Below are 23,208 nucleotides of genomic sequence, written 5' to 3'. Positions count from 1 at the left end.
AGTGCCTTGCTCACTTGCTCAAACTTAATGAACTGGATGTGCTTAAGACCATGTCCGTGGGATTCACCTTTTTTGGATTCGGTTCACTTTGCACTGTTGCATAAAATTTGGATGAAATGTTTTTGGGACTCCTTACTAAACAAGTAAATCTCAGTACATCCATAAAAAAAAGCTATCAAATTTAGCTACAGGCTGGACACGTATGTGATTAACCAGGATTTTATTGGACACAAGACAGACCAGGGTACAAGTCACAGGAACAAAGAACAGATACAAGGCAAACTCACAGGATGACCAAACCGTGAGGTTTGGACTAGACAAGGAAGCATACAGGACTCTCAGTAGGGTACCACTCAGAATTAAACTTTGTCACTAAGGAACATCAGGGTGAGAAAAATCAAATCAAACTAAGAAAAGGGAGTTGTATTTATACACAGACTCAAAGCAGACATAATGAACAGCACAGAGGTGAAACTAGGCTTAACTGAACATAAAGGGGTGCAACCAATGAGTGAATTATTAACTGACTGAACCAACAGAAACCAGGCACCAGCTAAAACAACAAAAACTTCACTGTAAATGGCCAACAGAGGGAGTGAGTGGGAGCCTGTTACAAATGCATTGTTGGAACGCACAAAACACTACCCGACCAAAAAGATTTCAGTATGCCAAACATAAACAGCACAACACATTGTTAAATTATGTCAGTGCCTTTCCACAAAAACAAGGACATCTTTTGGCATCACAATACAGTGAAATACTAGAAGAGCTGTCAGTCATTTGTGGATCCCCAAGCCCAGCCTCTGTCCCCAAACCTGTCACCGGGTAAACCCTCTTAACAAGCTCACAGACTGTGCTCATGAATATCTGTGTTTGCCTAGATTTCTATAAGCTAGCATTTACCGGATTTTGTCTCTTAAAAACATCTCCTAAGTGTTTTTAAAAAATGTGTTACAGGCAAAAAAATGTTTCTTGTCTTGTTTAAAAACCACAGACAAAAGACCATTCCCCTCCGTCATTGAAGATTAAAAAAAAGCAACAATTTACATACTGCAGCGTAGAGGGGAAATATGTACATAGACTGAAACCTGTGCAATGTTGTGTGAAAGTGTCTCTGTTTTTGGCCACATGCTGGCGCCAGTGAGTTGAGTTGAATACATGTGCTCTGATGACTGGACTGCTGGACAGTGTTCAGGCAGATATCCACTGACAACTGACGTATTTACTGGGTTATGAGCCCAGTGAATACAGATGACTGGTACATTTGTCCACTAAATGAAATGTTAGTCGTGAGTATGCTGAAATGCAAATGAAAGCCCATTGTGTCATTGTATGTGTGTGTATTTGAGAGAGTGCATTTCGCCTTGAACAGGCTGAAGAGATTTCCTCCAGAGAGAGTGAGGAGGCTTGTCTCCGTGTAGTACTGTAGGAGATGGTCCAGTTCTCCAGCCAAACACTGTTAGGGAAACAAAGCACAGACACATCCTGCCCTATGACATAATGGTGCTGAGGATTCTGTGAAATACGAGTAGGAACCAGACGATCATGCTCCAGCAGCGCAGACGTTCAACTGCTGAGAGTCCACGGTGCATTTTAGTTTCAAACGCTGGACCGGCCAGTTCGTACGTCACTCCATACTACGACACCTCATATGTCGCCTGAGAGGAGCAGACATTGAGCGTTAAACCCACCTGTGTAGTGGTTACAGGACAAAACTTTATTGCTCTGTGTGAATTTCTCAGGGTGGTATCACACCAAAAAGATCTCGGCTCTTGTATGCCCCCTTCCAGTGCTCACAGTTTACACATTTCATTTTTTTTGTTTGTTTGTTTCAGTCTTCTGATCACATTTACCCTGCCTGAGATTCTGAAAAGCAACACATTTGTCTCATTATTGGGTTTGCTGCAGGTTCCATCAAGCTTCAGTCTCCTGGGTACATTCTCTGCTTTGCCTCTTCCTGCCGTTTGACATTTTACCTGGAACTCTCTCAGCTGTCAGTTAAAACAAAGGCAACTGAGGCATGCCACTTAAGAAAAGCACTGCTGTCTGTATTTACGCTGTACAATTACAAAACCCCAAACAATGAGGAACTCTGATCAAAATAAACCACGGGACACAACTATTTATCTCAAAACAGGAAACAGCAAAACAGCACATCTCTGATTAGATGACATTTGTACGTGTGTTCTCAAATGTCGAAAAATCATGCGAATCCTTAAGATGTGTTTTATCCTTATCACATGGGCGTGAATGGCTAAACTAACAACATCTGTGTTATATGTTATATATTTTTATTGATTTAGTAAATGCATATTTGCTTTAATGTGTTATTGTACTTGTCTAACAGGTCCACAAAGAAAAGAACAACATCAAACAGGAGTGCACACTGAATGAAACTTCAAATGACAAAGAGCTTTGTCTTAGCAAAACTGGGACATTGTCACACTCGCTCTCTCACACCACAACTGCGTCTCCTAACATGAACTATGCATAACGTGTATCAAGATTCACAACATTCAAATTTCCTGATACATTTTACAATGATTCGCATATATTGTTGCAAAATCCATCGACAAATCCATAATACACGATCCATACAGCACGGGATCCGTTGGGCATTCAAACGTTAACACTTACTCACCCCTGTTCATAACCACTCATAACTCTATACTGAAATGTGGAGGCATCAAGAAGTGCGCGCTCACCCTTATTGAAAGCCTGAATCACATAATCCTTGTGTTTGCCATGTTAGAGCAAGACTACTGCTACCAATTTAATAAGAAAAACACATTTCAGCTTTTGTTCTCCATGTCAAATACAATAGCGTCATTTGCACATCGACCAAGACATTTGATGCTTTTGTTCCGTTTGTGAGTTTCAATGTGTGTTTCAGCATTCATACAAAACAATGATTTTTATTTTTATTTTACCGTCCTGTTTTCTTTCCACGTTGTCGGGTGCGCATTAGGTTACAGCAGCGCGACGGCTGAAATATCGAAAACAGTGAAAACCATCAGGTCGCAGCTGCATTCCTTTCCTTAGTGTCCAAAACAAGGTGGCCGATGGTAGTTTTCCACAGCAACTGTTTACTCTAAAGCAAACAAGATTTCCTCGCTGTTTCTCACAGAACTAGAGATTTACAAAGGCCACTGACCTGTGCCGCATGAACAAAAACAAAAAAATGAACAGAGACAAGAAATGTTTCACTTGCGAACAATGATCAGTTTATCAAAATTCGCTGGAATGAAGTGCTCAAACCCGTTTTTACTCAAATCCAAACTTCCTAAAAGCTGGCACAAAACTAACTTTGTGAAGATTCACGTTTCATAACTTGAAGGCCAACCTCACTGTACACACGAATACTGCCTGAGGGCAGTTTTCTTTGAGACTTGTAGAACAAATTGGAAAGCGCTCATAAGAAACGAATATAGTGAATTTCCTAAGACACAACAATAAAAATTAATTTCAGAGTAGCTGTTTAGTTAATGTACCTTTAATGTCTTTGATTCAAGCTTCAAGTTTATTTAGGGCCCAATATCACTGTTTACAGTCTCAAAGGGCTTTACAGGCCACGACAATCAAAATCAAAACAGGACGGCACTCCCTGACTTAATCCTCATGGTGGGCAAGAAAAAACTCCCCAAAACCCAGGTGTAACCAGAATGACAGGGAAAAATGGGAAAAATCTTGAAAAGGACCACAGAGAGAGGAAACCCCTTCTTGGCCAGACAGGTGTGCAATAGGTGCTGACCCAGCGGGCAATTACAATTTCAAGTAAATACAATCAGATTACAAACACAGGGTATGGCGATGCTGACAGGAGGCTGACAGGGGGATGAAAGATGATAACACCAGGATGGATTGGTCCAGAGGGCAGGAGGAGTCAGGATCACTGGTATCTCAGGAGTAGCATGTGTGGCACGACAGAGAGAGAGAGAGAGAGAGAGAGAGAGAGGGAGATATTGTTAGATATGTTCATTTCCACATAATGGTTATGGGACAATGTACATTGTGTGCTGAGTGCAGGCAGGGACACCGGCAAGACTAGCAATTACAGCATAGTTAAAAGGGAGAGCTAGAAGATAATACGGACATGAGGGCACCCTGGGACACAAGGCGTCCACCTACTCCACTGTCTACAAACCTGAGTGAATGTATTATAGGAGGGGGGGGGGGGGGCGCGACAGCATCCAAACATCCCAGTTAACCAAACACTCTATGCCCGAGGACTCACCAGATCTGCTCCTTTACCTAGTAAAGAGCTATTGGCAAAAAGCTTGGCTAAACAGATACGCTTTCAGCCTTGACTTAAACATAGAGACTGTGTCTGAGTCTTGACCACTAATTGGGAGGCTATTCCATAACTGTGGGGCTCTGTAAGAGAAGGCTCTGCCCCCTGCTGTAATTTTCACAATTTGATGTACCAGCAAATGGCCTGCACCTTTAGATCTAAGTAGGTGTGGTGGATCATAAAAGACCAGGAGTTTGCTCAGGTACTGTGGCGCAAGACCATTTAGTGCTTTATAGGTTAACAGTAAGATTTTATAAACAATGTGAGATTTAACCGGGAGCCAGTGCAGTGTGGATAAGATAGGGGTGATGTGGTCATATCTTTTGGTTCTAGTAAGAACTCTGGCTGCTGCATTCTGGACTAACTGCAGCTTATTTATACACCTATTAGAACATCCAGACAGTAAGGCATTACAATAGTCTAACCTAGAGGTAATGAAAGCATGAACTAGTTTTTCTGCATCGTGAAATGACAATGCATTTCTTATCCTGTTAATATTTCTAAGATGAAAGAAGGCTATCCTGGTAATGTTATCTACATGAGCTTCAAATAAAAGACTGGAGTCAATAATTACACCAAGGTGTTTTACTGCTACACATGATGAAAAAGAAAGGCCATCCAGAGTTACTACGTGATCAGAAAGCTTACTCCTAGCTGCATGTGGTCCTAGTACTTCTGTCTTTTCAGAGTTGAGTAAGAGGAAGTTAGTAAGCATCCAGTGCCTAATATCCTTTACACATACCCCAATTTTAGTAAGCTGGTGTCTCTCGTCTGGCTTCGCTGAGACATACAACTGTGTGTCATCAGCATAGCAGTGGAGGCTAATACCGTGTTTACGAATAATATCACCTTGTGGTAGCATATATAAAGAGAAAAGCAGTGGGCCTAAAACAGAACCTTGCGGAACACGAAACTTTACCTCAGCATGTGTAGAGAAGTCACCATTTACATCGACAAACTGATAGCGATCAGTCAAGTGGGACCTAAGCGATACGAGTGCCGTTCCCTTAACTGATTCAGTCTTTCACTTCATCTACTCTCTTTTAAGAGAGGATGCATTGGATTTTCCTGGTTATGATGTTGTCCCTGGCGATACCATTCTATGAATCAAAGCCAGGTAGGATGAGTTAAATTTATTCATCTAAATCTTACAGAGCAACGTTAACTTCCAGAATTCTCTCATCAGATGTTAGGGTAGATTAATAATATTACCTTAACCTTTTTTTCAGAGTCTAAAACATTAAAGTTTTAATAAGTCAAATGTCTTATTTAATTTCAAATTATGTCTCCTTTTCCAACATTGGGCTTTCACCTCAATGTGTAGTAGGGTTGACTTAAGCAACAAGTACCCTGCCGTTTGGGGTTTGGTGGTTATGGGGTGAATTTCTGGCTCTTGGGAATGAAAGAGTTGTTTGATCTCTTTCTTGCACTGTTGCTTGCAAGTGGAAGAACTAAACTTGACTTTGAATTGCGGCAGACAATTTGAGCCAGTTGTCCAACAGGAAAAGTGCTTTATTAACTGATCCGTTTGCGATTTTTGAATAATCTTAGCAGATACAGATGAGAGATAAGTTAGCCTACAGCAATCTATACCAAAATCCATTACTTTTGCAATGCTAAAATAAACCAGGGATTTTCAGCTGGAGGTTTGAGAACCAGCATGGATTCGTGGCTGTACAGTAGGGGGCTCATGAAATGGTGACAGAAACGTCAATGCCGAATCAAATTTACTAAGTGACAAGCTCAAGATGGGATTTGAGGAAAATAATTTGGACTGTAGGGGTTCAGCCAGCAAAAAAGGTTGAGAAACCCTGGATTAAACCATAAAACACAAACTTAAATACACATAAAATCAGTCTTTTCCATGTGAGCATTAAACTGAAAATCTGGAATGATCTAGAAAAATCATTCTAGTCAGGGGCATTTTGCTTAACAAAGCAAAAGAAAAGAGAAGAACAGAAAGGAGGGAACAAGACTGTTAAGTATGTTGGAGCATATAGGTAACCAGATTAAACTGCCTATAACATTATTTATAGTATATAATTTATTGTGTTCACATTGTCAGTTTTATATTATAGAAGGTTCTAGAAGCTATGGGATTTGAGTTTGGAAACCAAACAGTTTTTATATCAATGAATTTGTTTTTAAGACAAACTGTAAAATGGCTGTATAATGGTCAGAAGTACTATGTAATATTGGGATGATGATGTGGCTATAAAGGACAGGTTGGTCTTGGCTCCCCAGTTAGGTTGAGTCGCGTTTTAAAATACCAAATATGACAGGTAGACACTCCGAACTGTGCATATTTATAGCTACTCCATAATACTAAATGTATCCAAAAGCTTGAGAAGGTAGTCAGAAGGGGAATATTTTAAATACTGATTAAGTGTTTTCTTTGCCCATATCCACTTAACAAGCAATGGGTTCCTGATGGGGGGTGGCCAGCCGGGTCCCTTTTGCCTGGGACCCCCAGAGCCCTGCACAGATCCTTTGTGAACTGACTGATAGTGAACCTGAAGTACTGTTGGCCTGTTATATGTCATCCCACAGATGCTTGGTTGGATTGGCATCTGATGGGTGGAGGCCTGATGGGTGGAGGCCAAGTGACAAAATGTGTCCAATGTAAACACATCATCAAACAGACATGGGCTTGGACCAAGTTTCAGTCCAGGAGCAACAAGACTCTTAGTTTTAGTCTTTTGAATGAAATACATAGTCTTTTTTGTCATATTTTAGTCATTTGATCATTATTAGTTTTAATTTAGTTTTAGTCAATGAAAATTACACAGGTTTTAGTAAAAGAAGTCGTGAGTGGAAAGTCCAGCTGGGGCAGCAGTGTTTTCTGGTTTGATCCAGGTCTCAGTGAGAGCTAGTAGCGCAAGTGATAGCAGGTTAGCATGTGCATTAATGAAATCAGCTTTGTTTACTGCTGATTGGCAGTTCCACAACCCAACAGAGAAGGAGGGACATGTGGGCGAGGAGTGTTGCAAAGAAGGGATGTTAGCCAGATTTCTTTGCCTTTTGCCATAGTGATGCCTTTTGCATATACCGGAGACAACATGAACGGAGTGAAAGCGCACACTTTGTAGTGCTGAGTACAGTCAGTATACAAGTGCTTGGGCAAATAAGACGGTTTGCTTTGTCCATAGCCTTGCTCGGTGAACTCACACAGGTAGACTTGCTGGTCCTCACACTAGGAGGGTTTCATACGGGGGCTGACATTTACGCCGATGCTTCAGCAGCAGTTTCTGTTGATACTGTATGAGCTTAATGGAACGCAGCTGTTCACGCGTCAGGATTGATTGCATCAAGATGAGTACACCCTCCAGATAAGCAAAATAAAAGATTTGACTTTGTGTGCGTGACGTGCCCCGAAACTCGCAACAACTGGCTGATACTCGCATCAGTGAAGCACAATTAATGTGCCTGAAGTGCTGGGTATAGCACACAGGAAGATTTGAGAATGAAATTAAGAAGTAGTACTCACATTACAACTGCAGTCTCCGCATGCCCTGTGGGCTTGTTGCAACACACCATGAATTGAGAAGAAGTCCATAAAGTCCTAAGAATTAAAAAAAAAAAATCATGAAGCGTACATACTTCTTCAAAACAAACAAATAAAGGAGTAAAAAAAGGTTAATTTAGAAGCAACACCATGATTGTCACCATTCTAAGTCATGCTAAGCACCAAAGTCTCTTTTGTACTTAGCATGAGTCAGCATATATATGTAAGACAGTAAGTGGCAAAGACAAGATGAAGAAAATATGAACATACATGCCCAGAAACTCAGAGGATTAGCAAGGCTGCTTCAGTAATCGTGCTAGATGCATTTGTACCGCTGCCTCCCGCTTGGGTATCCCAGTTGAAAATAGTGAAGTCCCCACACTGTACTGGTTCTCCCTCTGGGAAGTGGCCTCTTCCCCCACTGCAGTACTGTAGTATATACAGTATACATATACAATATGCATATACGTCTATTACAAAAAGTTCTTATACAACAAAGTTAAAGTGTTAAACAACTTGCATGCATTATTAAATTAGTGGTAAAATTGTGGAAGTATACAGTAACTGGAAAAACACATACTTCTTGTAGCTTGAATTCCTATTCTCATTTCAGCCTTAATTGCATTGTGAAGCCAAGGCTATATGATGCAATAAGTGTACATGGTATACATTTAATGCCATTTTTGGTTTGGGGTCCTGCTAGAGCTAGCTCCAACTGAGTTGGGCTCAGACCTCCTGGGAAACATACATAATAAAGACTTAAATGCTCAAGACTTTTGAATCGGAATGATTGTTCAAAGAAAAAATTGCATTCACATATGGGAAATGAAAATGTTAACATGTAACTATTTTTAAATTAAAAACTCAAGTTAATATCGACAAATATATACAACACACGCTGTTTTTGTTCAATTTTCCAACTAAGACATGAGCAGGCAGCAAAGATAAGAGGCCAAGAATTTAGTATAATTGCCACCTCAGTGAAACAATGGCACATAGCTGCTCAACATTTGGTAAAGCCCTCTCAAGCATCTTTCTCAGACAGGTCTTCACCAGTCAGACAAATTGTTCACAAAAGCCACCCCACCATGCTACTCACTTTACAGTGAATCTCCAGGCTCTCCCATTACCTGAAAATGTATTTTAAAATCTGATGGAAATTCTTATGTTTTCCAGAGTCTTGCCTAACCTCCTTACACTTCTTTTCTTTATTTAAATAGATGACTTTACACAGTACCCCCTCAATCACTGCTGACACTCCTTTCCTAATTTCAGGAGAATCTGCTCTTGACTGAGACGATGTTCTTGAGCAGAGGCGTTGTTAGGATCTTGAAACATTGGGGGCTTAGCCCCAGGGCCGGCCCAAGCATTTATGGGGCCCTAAGCAGAATTTGATTTGGGGGCCACTTACCACCTTGGCGCCGCCAATACTATTGACTATTGTCAGTGCTTGACCAGTCGCATACCTAGGGTGAATTCAGGTAAATTGGGACATCAGGTAAATTGGGACAGAATTACAAAAACTGTCCGAATATAGCTGAATTTACCCTACTGTAAATCTAACACTCGCATTGTCAATTTTATTAGTTGTAGCTGTGTCAATTACATTATACCAGTGTCTGCCTGGCATGTTTTTACCCTTCTACAGTTTTTAATCTTAAAAAGTAGTTAACTTGCAAGAGTGGTATGGTGTTAGTTTGCACTTTAAGAGTCATTTTAAGAGACTGATAGTGTTCAGTATAAGTGAACAAGTTACATTAGAAAGTGTTTCATTTTTCCAGTCACTTTCCTTATTTTGCCTGGGAGTGTATGGTTACGGACGTGGCATGCTGCTATCTTTTGTTAATCATTCATATTACTGTAAAAGCATGAAGGCCAATTCAGTCAGTGGGTTACTCGACTAGGGTAAATACACTAGAACCTACAAAGATTGTAACAGAGCTGTCTAATGTGGGCAGTGCAGGAACAAGTTTGAAGAGATCAAAAACCTACAACTTTCATTAGGGGGAGAAGAGGGGGAAGTCCAAATTTATTTTTACAATTTTAAAGACTAATGGTGAATGTCTTATATGTGAGACGGCCTTTTACTAAAAAAAGTGGAAATGCTGCGTCCTCTGCTCTACTCCGTTTACACCTATGACTGCATAGCCACACACAGCACCAACATCGCTGTGAAATTCACGGATGACACAGTGGTGGTAGGTCTGATCTCCAACAACAAGGAGACAGCCTGTCTGAATGTGGTGGCGGTGCTGTCATAATGGTGTAGGGACAACAACTTGGACCTGAATGTCTCCAAGACCGAAGAGATGGTGGTAGACTTCAGGAGGGAGAAGCAGAGGATCCATTACACACCACTCAGGATCTACAGGACCCTTGTGGAGAAAGTGAGCAGCTATAGGTACCTCGGAGTTCACATCTCTGAGGACCTGACATGGACTACACATATCCACAACTCTGGTGAAGAAGGCAAGGCAGTGCTTGTACCATCTCAGACAGCGGAGGAAATTCAAGATCTCTACAGCACCACAGAGATCCTTCTACTCCTCCACAGCAGAGTATGTGCTCTCTGGAAGCATCACCGCCTGGTACGGCAATTGCAGCTCTCTGGAAAGGAAACCTCCCACACAGAGTGATCCGGTGTGCCGAACGCATCACTGCCTCCAGGACATCTACACAAGGCATCTGCAGGTCCTGCACTTTTATGCACAATGCATCTTTTGCAGCGCCTTCAATGCAAACTGTTTTATATTGATTTTCTTTTACTTCCCAGTATGTATTCTAGCTTTATGTTTGCACTATAGCTGTACATTTACACAGGTGTTGGAGTTGTTGCAATTCATTTCATTGCTATTGTACAGTTAAGCATGAGACAAATAAACTCTTGAATTTTGAGCTAGACACACTGTTGTCTTCTATTCCCGAACATGGCTGTCCGCTGCTTATCCTAGGTGATATGAACATCCACTTAGACAATCCGAACTCTGCTGACTTTCTGTCCCTAATATCCTCATTTGACCTGAAAAGGGTTTGCAGCCCTCCTACTCACAAAGCTGGCAAAGAATTGGACCTGAAAAAATGGCATAAATCCAGCAACCCCACTGATCTTGTGGCTTATCAATCTCTCCTATCTTCTCTCTCATCCATCATCAGTGCTGCGAAAACTACTTTTTATAACGATAAGATCAGCAGTACCTCAGACACTCGGAAATTATTTTCCACCTTCAATACATTACTCAAGCCACCACCACCTCCACCAGACACTAACCTCTCAGCAGATACCTTTGCCTCTTTCTTTACCAGACACTAACCTCTCAGAGGATACCTTTGCCTCTTTCTTTACCAGACACTAACCTCTCAGCGGATACCTTTGCCTCTTTCTTTACCAGACACTAACCTCTCAGCGGATACCTTTGCCTCTTTCTTTACTGAAAAAGTGGCAGCCATCAGAAGCCAATTCTCTGAACCAATCGGAGACAACCAGTCTCCCCTGGCTAAGGGCGCATCACTCTCCCTGGTCAGCCTGGCACCTGCAACCCAGACATGTAGCAGTCCTACTACATGTCCCTCTCTGTCTCCCCTGGTCAATGGCGCCTCACTTCCCTCATTCACCCCCCTCACTGAGAGTGAGGTATCTAAGCTCTTTACATGTAGTCATCCTACTACATGCCCACTGGAACCCATTCCCACCAACTTCCTCCTAGTTGTATCACCCACCATTGTGTCAGCAGTCACGCATGTGATAAATACTTCACTGCACCCAGCTACCCGAACTCGCTAATACAGGCTTGTGCTCCCTCTCACCCACTAGGTTCCTCGGCATTGCCATCCTGACACACAAGACAATCTCAGTCCAGACTGTTTTCATCCTGTTTCCTCCTCTCCTACCACATAACATCTCTGACACCCTATCATGCCTTACTCACACTACTGTGTTCTTCTCTACCTGATCTCCTGCTCTTTCTCTTGAAATGAAAAAGACCAGAGGGAGCAGCACTCAGACTCCTCACACTTTCCTGTAATATAATGAGTCCTGTCAGATTAAATAACGAAAACACTTTTCACTGTGGCACCAAAGCAATTTATTAGATTTTTATATTAGTCCATGTCCCTTTGTAAAAAAAAAAATGGAATAAAGCTCTGTATGTTAGGGCTGGTTCTGAATCATGAATGACTTGTTTTATATGAATCATGAGAGAATTTGTCATGTCTTGACTTGCATACATATTTCTTTCACTGAGAGAAAAGTGCCAGTAAAAATGACCTAATGACACACAAACACTGCTTAAATTAAATATTCATGTACATTCTCAGTCCTATTCATGATTCAGCATGTACATTATTTTGTCTTTAAGTTTCTCCAGATTACAGCTTAACTCAAATCAACTAACATTCATCAATACGACCTTTTATTTTGAAACATGACATGTCCAATCGGATGTTAGACTGCAGAATGGGAAGGCCTCATATGTATATCAGTGCTATCAAATGTACAAATTGCAGTAATACACTTATGAGCTGAGCAGTTGGTGCCGACATATTAAAGACAGAAAGACTTAAAAATACCACCGTCACCTTTACTGAGGACAATGTACCAACAGACAGGAAATACCATCAATGTGATTATGATGTATTGTTCACTTAACACAAATCCTCTAAGAAAATCAAAAACAGCAAGAGCTTCAGAGTTGCACTTATCATTGCATATCTGAGCGCACTGATTAGGGTTTTACAATATTCTAACCTTTTGATTCATATGAATGACCCCATACTTTTTATACATTGTAAATGCTTTGTCTGTTTGCATTTTGATGAGTAAATCGTAGAGAGATAAAAGAGGAAAAATGACCAAGTGGCCAATTAACGCCCAATCCTTGAGGACAGGGTGAGCCTGAGATGATTATGACGTTAGCGATAGAAGAGCAGCACAGCGGCTTCAGTCATTTCTCGGGATGCACTCCATCCTACATGTGTCCCATAACCATCCCAGTCAAAGCCTGTGAAGTCCCCACACTGTCTTGGTGCCCCCTCAGGGAAGTGGCCACCTCCACCAATGCAGTACTGTAAAACATATCATATATATTCAAATACAGTGTTATATTAAAACGTATGATAGACTATAGCAGAGCAGAGTAGGTATAGTTGTTTTTATTTCACCACAGACTTATCTTACATGCTCACTGTGGCAACCCGTTGGTTTGACTCCAGAGCAGATGGCCATAGCAGCTCTTTCATTATTAAAGACTCTGAAAGTGATAAAGCCAGGCTCAAACTCTCCTGAAACAGGAAAGAATGAATCAGTATTAACTATACATCACAGTCTCCCAGTCAAATCCAGAACATCACCTACTCTATGCTTTGTCCATCATTTTCTTTTACATGACTACTGTTTCCAACTTCCTAAATGTAATTAAACTGACTGTCAGTCATGTCTTCATTTATTAATATAGAGACATATGAATTATGATCAGAGTCTGCTAAATTCCTCATCACACCACTCATTTCTGTTGTATTATGAATTTTGACCTGCGTTCTGGTAAAGTGTGTGAATACCTCTGGGGTTTGGTCCATAGAGGTTGCTTGTGGAAGCTTCATTCCCATAATCATACACCACAGGAATGGCTGGTCCTCTGTTGGTGTGACACACTCCTGCCCCAAATCTTACTGGGTATCTCTGGAAAAGCACAGCACAAAACATTCCTAAATTTTACTTCATAAATATTCTGAAAACTGATATCAGTGTGGTATGCAGGCCTGTCTTTGAGAATTTTGTTTGTGTCAACATAGAAAAACCTATAAAATGACATGTTCTACCCTGATTAAAGAAAGAAAGAAAGAAAGAAAGAAAGAAAGAAAGAAAGAAAGAAAGGAGAGAGAAAGATTTTGCAGTAACTGGATGAATTAAAGTCCACAGTTTCAGTTTCTACAACCTGAAGTTTTAGGGTGTTTTCACACTTGGTCCCTTTCAGCCCTCAAAACAAACTCCGAGCGATTCGTCAGCATTTTTTGTGCATATGTGGTCTCAGTAAGGTTCGGTTTGCTTCAGTTGCAGCCATTCCCCAGAACTGAATAAATACCCAGGATGCATGCCTGAAACACAACGCTTGGAAGTGGACATATCCTTTGCATGATCCTGGATCTCCAAGAGGACTGGTAGGAATTTATTATTAAGAGTAGTGGTAGTAGAGAATGTGACGAAGGGAGTGTTAACAGCAAGGCTTTGAACCGGTTCAAGGAACGAATATGAAAGCCAGAAACAATCTATATTTCGCTAGGAACAAAAACGAAACCAGAAACTTTGTTTTTTAATGTTCTGGAGCAGAGACATTTATTTGAAATAGTGGTAACCATTTAATGACGTTATTTTTTCGTTCTCTTATGCATTTTTTCTTGCAATAACTTTGGTGCAGAGTTTACCTCCTGTCTTCCTCTGAATGTCACGCATGTCTTTGGATAGAGTCTATAGACGACATAGATTTACCAGTGGCAGGCAATGAAAGTGAAATGTGGTGTGTTCTCTGCAACTAGAGGGGGTAAATATTATGCCATGCACCTTATAAACTGTGGGTCTTAGACATCAACTTCATCAGTGTTTAATAGACTAAGGGTGGAAATAGCTAGCTAGCTCCAGTTAGGCTAAACATAATGTTTCCCGCATACCCTGTTAGCAAGGTTGTTAACTGCGACGTTAAAATGACATAGTTTCTCATTTTTGCCATTTAAACGTTTGCGATGAACAACGAGCGCGAACCCCCGGGAAGCCAATGTGGATTTCGGCCTGAGGACAGATTGGTCTACAGTGCTCCTAGTTAGTGATGCAATGTGTTTTTGTAATGTTCTGTGACTTTAGCGATGGAGACTATAGAGTAAAATATCTATCTTTGGACATTTTTATACCACCTGAAAGATACATATCGTCATGTCACACAGCCCTACATAGAAAATTATTAACTAGTATTTCATTTGATTTTATTCGGTTTGGGAATGATAATTTTAAGGTGGAACGCAAAACCGGAAAATTTAAAATACCGATTCTGCTCGGAACAAACTGATAGAAAAAAAAAAATTCTGGTTTGAAGCCCTGGTTGATAGTGAGATTTCAGGAACCTGAGGTTATTCATTGGACAGAAAGTCAATCCAGGATGCAGGTATATCGACAGAGTGTGTATGTATTTATATGTGTATCAACACCAATCACAGAGCTATAGGATGATTACTTTGTTTTGGGGGAAAAATGTCATGATAACAATGTGCGCTGTCATTACTGGGGTCATAAACATTTGTTATCTTCAGTGTTTTTCATTTTTAATTTTTTATTTGCCAGCGTAGTGTAATATATCATCCTTCACAAACAAATTACTAAATGATCTCTCCCCCAAGACTCTGATAATGGCATAGCTCTGCAGTATGTTTTGTGCATGCATAGGCTAACAGCATGTGTGTACATGGTTGGAAGTACTTATGTTTATGTTTTGTTTGGGGGTGTTTATATTTGCGCGTATGTAGAGAGGTTTATCTGTTAGTTTATAAACATATATGAAGGTGTGTATCTTTGCATATATGTTTGGAGGTCTATATGTTTATGTACATGTTTGGGTGTGTGTGCTCAACCTTGAACAGGTGGAAGAGATTTCCTCCATAGAGTGTGAGGAAGCTTGTCTCAGTGTGGTAACGCAGGATGGCAGCGATGGTCCAGTGCTGCAGCTGAATGTTGTTAGGAACATGCCACACAGACACATCCTGTCCTATGATGTCATAGTACCCAGGGTTCTGGAAAAGGCACCAAGAGGAGGATCCTGAGTTAACAACCTGCTGATTTAACTCATTTCCTTCAATTTACTGTCATATTTGTGTGAAATTAAGTGATGCCTTTTGGCAAGGGTGTAATAATGGCACTGGACCTTATAGTCATCACTAGTAGCAGCCTCTGGAGTTCCAAAAGTGACGGTGTTGGCCCATGTTCCCTCTCCGTCAGGCTGGTTGGGGTTGCTGCCTTGTTGACTCGACCAGCGATCGCCCACAGTGCATTTTCCGTACATGTTGTTCTCATGAACACTGGCCACCAGAGTCCAGCCTCCACCAGCAGTGGTCATGTCACAGAAGGTCTGATACACAACCCCAGTTGCCGTCATCAGATAATACAACCCATCTAAGAACATAAAATTAGCGTAGTCGTAAGAATTTCAACTCTCGACACAATAAAAATTCACTGGCTGAATAGCTTTTGTGAACACAAAGCACCAGACAGAGTAGACTTACCTTCATACACCCCGTACTTATCTCGAATTTCCTTACAACTTCGTGCCACATATTTCATCCTGTCAAGAAGTTTCTCCACTTCCCGATTTGTGTTGGGGACACTGACACTAATACATGGTGTCTCTGCTTCCTGGATCACGTACATTGCTCCCACTGTATTAACAGAATGCGGGAAACTCACATTGCTCTGGTAAGTGTTATCGCAGGTCATGCAGTGCCTCTTAGTACGGTAATTGCTAATGGACCTGAAATGCAATTTTTGCATGATTTCCTATCATGATCTGTAATAGATGCAGTATCTTCCAATATTGTTCACACCCTGAACAAAGGTGAATGAAATAATTTTCACTGTAAAACATGAAAAAAATACTATGGAAAAAAAAAAGAATCAGGTCAACCAATCGTTTGAAAATATTTTCTTCTTTTCTGTTTTGAAATTTATTTTATTTTATTTATTTATTTTATTCGTGCGATTCTTTCATGACATTCAGTTCATCCCACTTCAGCTTGTGGACTACTCTCTTCAGTCCAAACCACAAATTCCCATCAGGTTGCAGAGTGATTTCGCCACTTTACTTGGTCATTTAACTATTTTTTTGAATTTTTAGGATCATTTACACAAATATTTGACGGAGGCTAACCCTCACTTTCCTGACTGAAGGAACAAGATTGTTGAGATCATTGTTCATGTTTAAGCTGACCTAATTTAGTCATAGTGTTGTCATTATGGACTCTTATGGAGTAATAGATGCAAAACAACTGAACTGAATAAAAGAATATTGTCCTTTTTTTTTTAACTGTTCCTGTGCATGGCTATTAAGCCATAAGCCCTGTAATAAACCATAACAGGTGGTTCTGTTTTTGATGTGGGGGAAAATACCCATGTAAAGCCCTTTAGAGATGGATTTATTTTATTAATGGCTTTCTAATATTAGTAATATGTTAGTGGAAATTAACACCATATACAATGTGTACTTAAAATTACTACAATCACCATATAATCCTTTTTGTTTTGAAGTACTGTATAGCCGTTTTCACATATGCACTATGGACTGCAACTGCATAATCAGGTTTGCATTATGTCCAAAGTTACCCTTTCACACATGCAACACACAGCAGCAGATAGTCCGAGTCAGACGCTTTCACACATACTCGAAATACTCCGTTTGGTTTAGGCGGGGGGTGGCGCCTGGGTAGAGCGTGCAGGAGGCAGGACATGCAAAGTGTATTCTGTGAAAATCGCAGTGTTTTGTTTACATCACATCGGAAAAAACGGACGAGGCTACTGGTGTCTTCATGTAAAAGGCCCTTCTTCTTCACTGTGGGATGTTTGTATTCTTCCCGTTTCGTGCCAGTCGCAAGTTAGAAACGGCATCTACACGCCCACTTGTTTGCTGTGCATACTCCGGAGTATAATCCGCTCTATTCACACATGGACCCAAAGGAAGGGAAAATGGAGTTTGCAGTGCATGTATAAAAGGGGCTTATGTTTCCCGATGGAATTTGTGAAAAACTTTGTTATAACCAATCCTGTGTGAGTTTAGAGGTAGTGATGTGTATCCGGCCAATTAGAATTTGGGACGCATTAATCTAGAATCTATTACCCCCTGCTAGTGAGAGAATAGTCGAGAAGGAGTTTGGGCTACAAAGTTCAGAGTCAAGGAGCTGCGAGTTTAAGGGGATAAATTTCGTATTGGAGGTTCAGTTTCGTATTTGGAGACGCAATATGACTAATATGCTGGCCCAAGTGTTAGTTAGTTATGTAGTGATATGCTCCAGAGAGGGTTGTCTTTTTCTCTGAGGTCTTCTAAGTGTGCTAGCAAGCAGATCACCTTCATGTTTTGTTTCTTCATTCGTGAAGTACCGAGTGCTGCAGCATAGTTGTAAATGCACATAGAATTGTCCTGTTTTGAACTTTTCTTTATTTCAGTAAGACACCAGATTGAGTGAAAATGAACTCAGACGATGCACGTTTGGAAGAACAGGCTCGTCGTCGTCTGGGCTGCCTGCCACTACAGGAACCAGCCTCCACCCTCTTCCTCCTGCTCGTACTTTGTCTTACAGACTCTTCTTTCATTTGTAATATGGGCCTCTCAGGCCTCTCAGAGAACCCAAAGGGCAGCTTTTCCTTTGCTATTCAGAACATTACGGATTATTGTCACACTGGCAATATGTAACACTAATGATGATGACTCCTGTATGCTATGTTCGTTCTCTCAGTGTGTTTTTCTGTGCAGGCTGGATCTGACAATGTGTTGTCACTCTGTAAGCCTATGCTTGAGCTCGACTGCCAGAAAAAAAATGCTACAAATAAAGAAAAATGAAACTGTAAATAGGAGAACTGGAACATGATACAAAAGTTTCCATTGACCATCCTTTGATCAATATATCTCTGCTATCTGTAACTTTTCTTCTTTTAATTTTTAGGAAAGAGAGAGAGCCAATAAAAAAAATAGATACATCAAAAAAGAATAATTTCATGTGTCTTTTCTTATTGGTGGAAAAATTGACTCGTGATGGCCTCTCTGATGGGTGATCCAATGTCACTGGCTCCACAATATCTGGTGGCATAGGCAGCTGACATGGTTTCTTTTCTAATAGTGGCGATGTTATGGAAAAAATGAATCATGCACCGACCCAGAACACCTGGCCTCCAGACTGGTCACCATTAAGTGGTGATCACACGTCATCTGACAAAGGCCATTTTAATATACCACCTAATGTGTCTTTAACTGTCTTGTATATAAGTAGAAGTTTTAAGGATAAAATCATGTGGGCCAGGCTACATGTCAGATCAAATACGATATGATGAACTACCTGAACACTAATGTTGTGAAATGACTTCCTATTCACATAATCTCCCAGGGGCTCTCTAATGGGGATGTGTGTACAGTCAGTCAAACCAATCACCCTCAGGACTCCTATGGAAAAAAATGTGTTGTGTACATAGGCCTTGCCTATGCATATTTAAGTATTTATATATTGCGAATGACCTGTGATTGCATAAAACGCCTCTGATCTCTAGAATGCGTAAATGGCCAGGGAACACAACAAATGCATCCAGCAGTTTAGCGAGAGCAAGTACCACCTTGCACAATGCATGGCCTACAGTATTCTCATTGGGTAGAGGAGTTTGATGGTCTCTAAACACCCTCGCCTCTTGCAATCCGTGCACCAATGTTGACTGGGTAACATCAGGTTAACCACAAATATAACCTGCTTGGAGCAATTTAGAGATGCAGCATAAACTGCCATGACAGCATACCTCAAGTAAAACTCATCCACCTTTCATAGTACAGGTTAATCAGGAAGTTACACCTTATGTCACAAAGTTTTTCCTGGAGTTACCTGGATAAGCCAGTTACCTTGCTTCGTAGTACAGCCCTGTGGAATTTAGTTTTGATTTATTTATGGTTAGGTAAAGAAGTGTAATTCTGCAGTCATTTGGTATTTTCTTGTTGTTTTGGCCGCCTCCCCTACTGTTTCCCTTTGCAATTATCCTGATAGTCAGAGCCACATGCAAAGACCTAAATTCTGTGTGGATGTTGTGTGATTTTCTCTGTAGCAAAGAAAACCATCAGATTTTCATGTGCAGTAAATTCAAAAGCTTTACACTACTCACCTGACCTTGACTCACAGTCACGCAGATACAGTGAGAAACAGAGCAAGAGCAAAACCCTCAGCAACATCTGAATTAAAACAAACACATCAACAAAATAAAAAAAATCATATTAATTAAAGCATATTAATCATTTTAATATGTTGTACATCATTTACTCTAATTATACAATTATACTCCAATTTTACAGCAAATAGGGCTAAAATAGAATAACTATAAAATAATATTTTTACATTGTGTGACCAAAAGTTTGGATCACACCATGTAAAAATATCTCATTTAATTGGTTTAGATTAGCATTCATTACCTTTACTGTCCAGTGTGATGAAGCAACTAATGTGTCTTCAAAGCGATGCCTGGCTTGTTTTGAGGCTTCGAGGAAATAAACTAAATTTATGTTGTTTTGCCACGCCCTGTTCCTCTCCTTTCCCCGATATTGGTCAGTCTCGTTCTTCTGTCTACCCGAGAACCCAAATCAACTATATAAGTAGAGGTCTGATAGTTAGTCTGATTGAGCTTACATCAAAATGCAGTTAACGTCTGTGGGAAGACAAAGGAATTTGAGTTTTGGAAGTTTGGCTGGAAAGGTTTAGAGACGCCAGCAGGCATATGGTTTTTCAGCTGATTTATGGATTGATGGCTTTATTAATTGTTTTAATGAAATTAATTTTAAACCAATAATTTACCATTACTCATACCAAAACACATGTACATTATAACAGCAATAAATATAATTTTGGAATGTATTGAAACCCCTGAGGCGTCTAAATGAAGTGACCTGTTGGAAGGCACTACAGTACCTATTTCCTTTGTACCTGATCCTTGTGTTTTTCTGTCATCCACTTCTCATCCAATAAAACCCCACCTTCACATGCATCCAGCCTCCTCTGAACTTCGTGATGGCTGCACTCCCACCTTGGTTATTCATGTAAAAAAAACCACAAAAAAACATAACTTTTACAGGCAGCTGGTCTCATTTGAGACCAAAGATGAGCTTTCGTGAGACCGATGGCTAAGACCAAGACATGAGGATTAAGTCAGGGGGTGCCGTCCTGTTTCGATTTGACTGTTGTGGCCTGTAAAGCCCTTTGAGACTGTAAACAGCGATATTGGGCTCTAAATAAACTTGAACTTGAACTTGACAAAACATCTTTATACTGGACAGGAGTCCGAGACCAAACACCAGTCCTGTTGCCAGGCCTCTAACCAAAAGTTTATTAAACTCAAGACAAGGATGTAAGGGAATACCAGAAATGGCAAAACAAAGCCACAGGGCTCCTCTGTTAGGAGGTTTACTACTTGCTCTGAGATTTCAAAAAACACGCTGTCTGGAATACCCACCAGGTCATCAGACAGAATTCACAGTGACTTTCAAAACTTTCAGCACTGAGGGGAACCAGCAACATAATATTCATCAGGTGAGAGTAAGACCTGGCAAATGAAACAAAGAAAATGCCGATGATATTTATCCTAACAGAAAATGTCTGTTAAGATAAATACAGGTGAAATGTCTTTATGAACCTACAACCAAGTCCAGTTGACTTAACCCTTCTTGGATGAACAAATTTGGCATTCTTATTGAACCTGGACCTGTATCTGCACTGAAATGTAAAATATTTTTCCTTTTATACAAGGGCATGCCATATGATAAAGAGCAAACATTCCAATGTTGTTTGATATTGTTATTTGACTGAAACTGGAAAACTTTATCACGTGAACCAGTTACTGCTTTTAATCTAACAGTAGATCAACACACAGAACACACAGAAGGAAGAGCAGGAATGAAACAGATAAATAATTTCAACTTTTGAGATCAAATAGAAACCAAATATTCTAATAAAAACATTCACCCGAGAGATGTTAGTTCAAAGCTGTTTATTGGCGCAGCAAAAAGAATGGTGTACAGCACCCTGCATCCCGAATCTCAGGTCAACACAGTAAACAGGGTTTTAGTGTCTATGGCAGGTTTATGTACGACAGTCCCCACAACAAACACAGTGTGAAGGTGGTTATCTTTAGCACAATCCATGCAGTTAATCTCTACTCAGTTCACCACCATAGAGTAAACACTACATAATTACTTAAAAAAACACAAAGGCTTACAGCGTACTTAATCAGATGTTTCAGATACACTGATGATTAGGTTTTGAGTTACTGGCACTTTATTAACGTGTCTATTAGGGAACCCCAAAACAAAGCGTCACCAAACTTTTAATCAGTGATTTTGGTTATATTTTCAGTGGGACTGTCTATATTAACCCAGTGACAAAAACAAAATTTTACCGATACCTGCTCTATATTTGAGCCAGGCTTAACCACTGAAGTAATTTTCTGATTAAGTTTAAATAGAAGAAGCACTTGGGGTGATTAAGTCATGTGATGGGGTTGTATTCGTTCACAATGAAAGGCACCTTGTGTGCCCACTAATCATTTCTTTCTTTTAACTGCTTCATTGCCAGGTCGTGAAGTTTCCATAGATGTTCCCCCTAATCATGCACCACCAGAGTAACTGATCCTGCATCACTGAGACATATTCCTGTTTCATATCTTACCGGATATTTTTGGAAAACCAGAGGAAATTATTTACGGAGATTCTTGTCCAGGTGACGTATTACTACACACTATGCAAACTTAATAAACTGGATGTGCTTAAGACCATGTCTGTGGGATTCACCTTTATGGACTCGGTCCACTTTGCACTGTTGCATAAAATTTGGATGAAATGTTTTTGGGACTCCTTACTAAACAAGTAAATCTCAGTACATCCATCAAAAAAAAAGCTATCAAATTTAGCTACAGGCTGGATACATATGTGATTAACCAGGATTTTATTGGACACAAGACAGACCAGGTCACAGGAACAGAGAACAGATACAAGGCAAACTCACAGGATGACAGAACCATGAGGTTTGGACTAGACAAGGAAGCATACAGGACTCTCAGTAGGGTACCACTCAGAATTAAACTTTGTCACTAAGGAACATCAGGGTGAGAAAAATCAAATCAAACTAAGAAAAGGGAGTTGTATTTATACACAGACTCAAAGCAGACATAATGAACAGCACAGAGGTGAAACTAGGCTTAACTGAACATAAAGGGGTGCAACCAATGAGTGAATTATTAACTGACTGAACCAACAGAAACCAGGCACCAGCTAAAACAACAAAAACTTCACTGTAAATGGCCAACAGAGGGAGTGAGTGGGAGCCTGTTACAAATGCATTGTTGGAACGCACAAAACACTACCTGACCAAAAAGATTTCAGTATGCCAAACATAAACAGCAAAACACATTGTTAAATTATGTCAGTGCCTTTCCACAAAAACAAAGACATCCTTTGGCATCATAATACAGTGAAATACTAGAAGAGCTGTCAGTCATTTGTGGATCCCCAAGCCCAGCCTCTGTCCCAAAACCTGTCCCCGGGTAAACCCTCTTAACAAGCTCATAGACTGTGCTCATGAATATCTGTGTTAGCCTGGATTTTTGTTAGCTAGCATTTACTGGCTTTTGTCTGTTAAAAACATCTCCTAA

At 40.4% G+C, this 23,208-nt stretch overlaps 1 protein-coding gene across 1 annotated transcript; it reads right to left on the bottom strand.

The window, feature by feature from the left end:
- Positions 1–12,704: 12,704 nt before the first annotated feature.
- On the bottom strand, positions 12,705–16,266 carry LOC115823860 (intelectin-like). The gene is made up of 6 exons (XM_030787883.1): positions 16,056–16,266; positions 15,698–15,945; positions 15,408–15,566; positions 13,350–13,470; positions 12,970–13,073; positions 12,705–12,857 (listed from the first exon to the last, which is right to left on the bottom strand). The coding sequence occupies exons 1-6, from the start codon at positions 16,264–16,266 to the stop codon at positions 12,705–12,707; spliced, it is 996 nt and encodes a 331-aa protein (XP_030643743.1).
- Positions 16,267–23,208: the final 6,942 nt, after the last annotated feature.

Source organism: Chanos chanos, chromosome 11, assembly GCF_902362185.1.
Source record: "Chanos chanos chromosome 11, fChaCha1.1, whole genome shotgun sequence".
Taxonomy (NCBI): Eukaryota; Metazoa; Chordata; class Actinopteri; order Gonorynchiformes; family Chanidae; genus Chanos; species Chanos chanos.
This window is presented reverse-complemented; position numbering and strand designations above follow the sequence as displayed.

What these genes read in the sequence shown, in the direction of transcription:
- LOC115823860 (XM_030787883.1), bottom strand. Translation starts at nt 16,266, where the DNA reads ATGACCTGCGATAACACTTACCAGAGCAATGTGAGTTTCCCGCATTCT. An exon ending in ATCTCTTCCACCTGTTCAAG is followed by an intron (nt 13,471 to 15,407) that starts GTTGAGCACACA and finishes GTGCTTTTCCAG; the next exon opens with AGATACCCAGTAAGATTTGG. An exon ending in CGGGTTGCCACAGTGAGCAT is followed by an intron (nt 12,858 to 12,969) that starts GTAAGATAAGTC and finishes TATGTTTTACAG; the next exon opens with TACTGCATTGGTGGAGGTGG.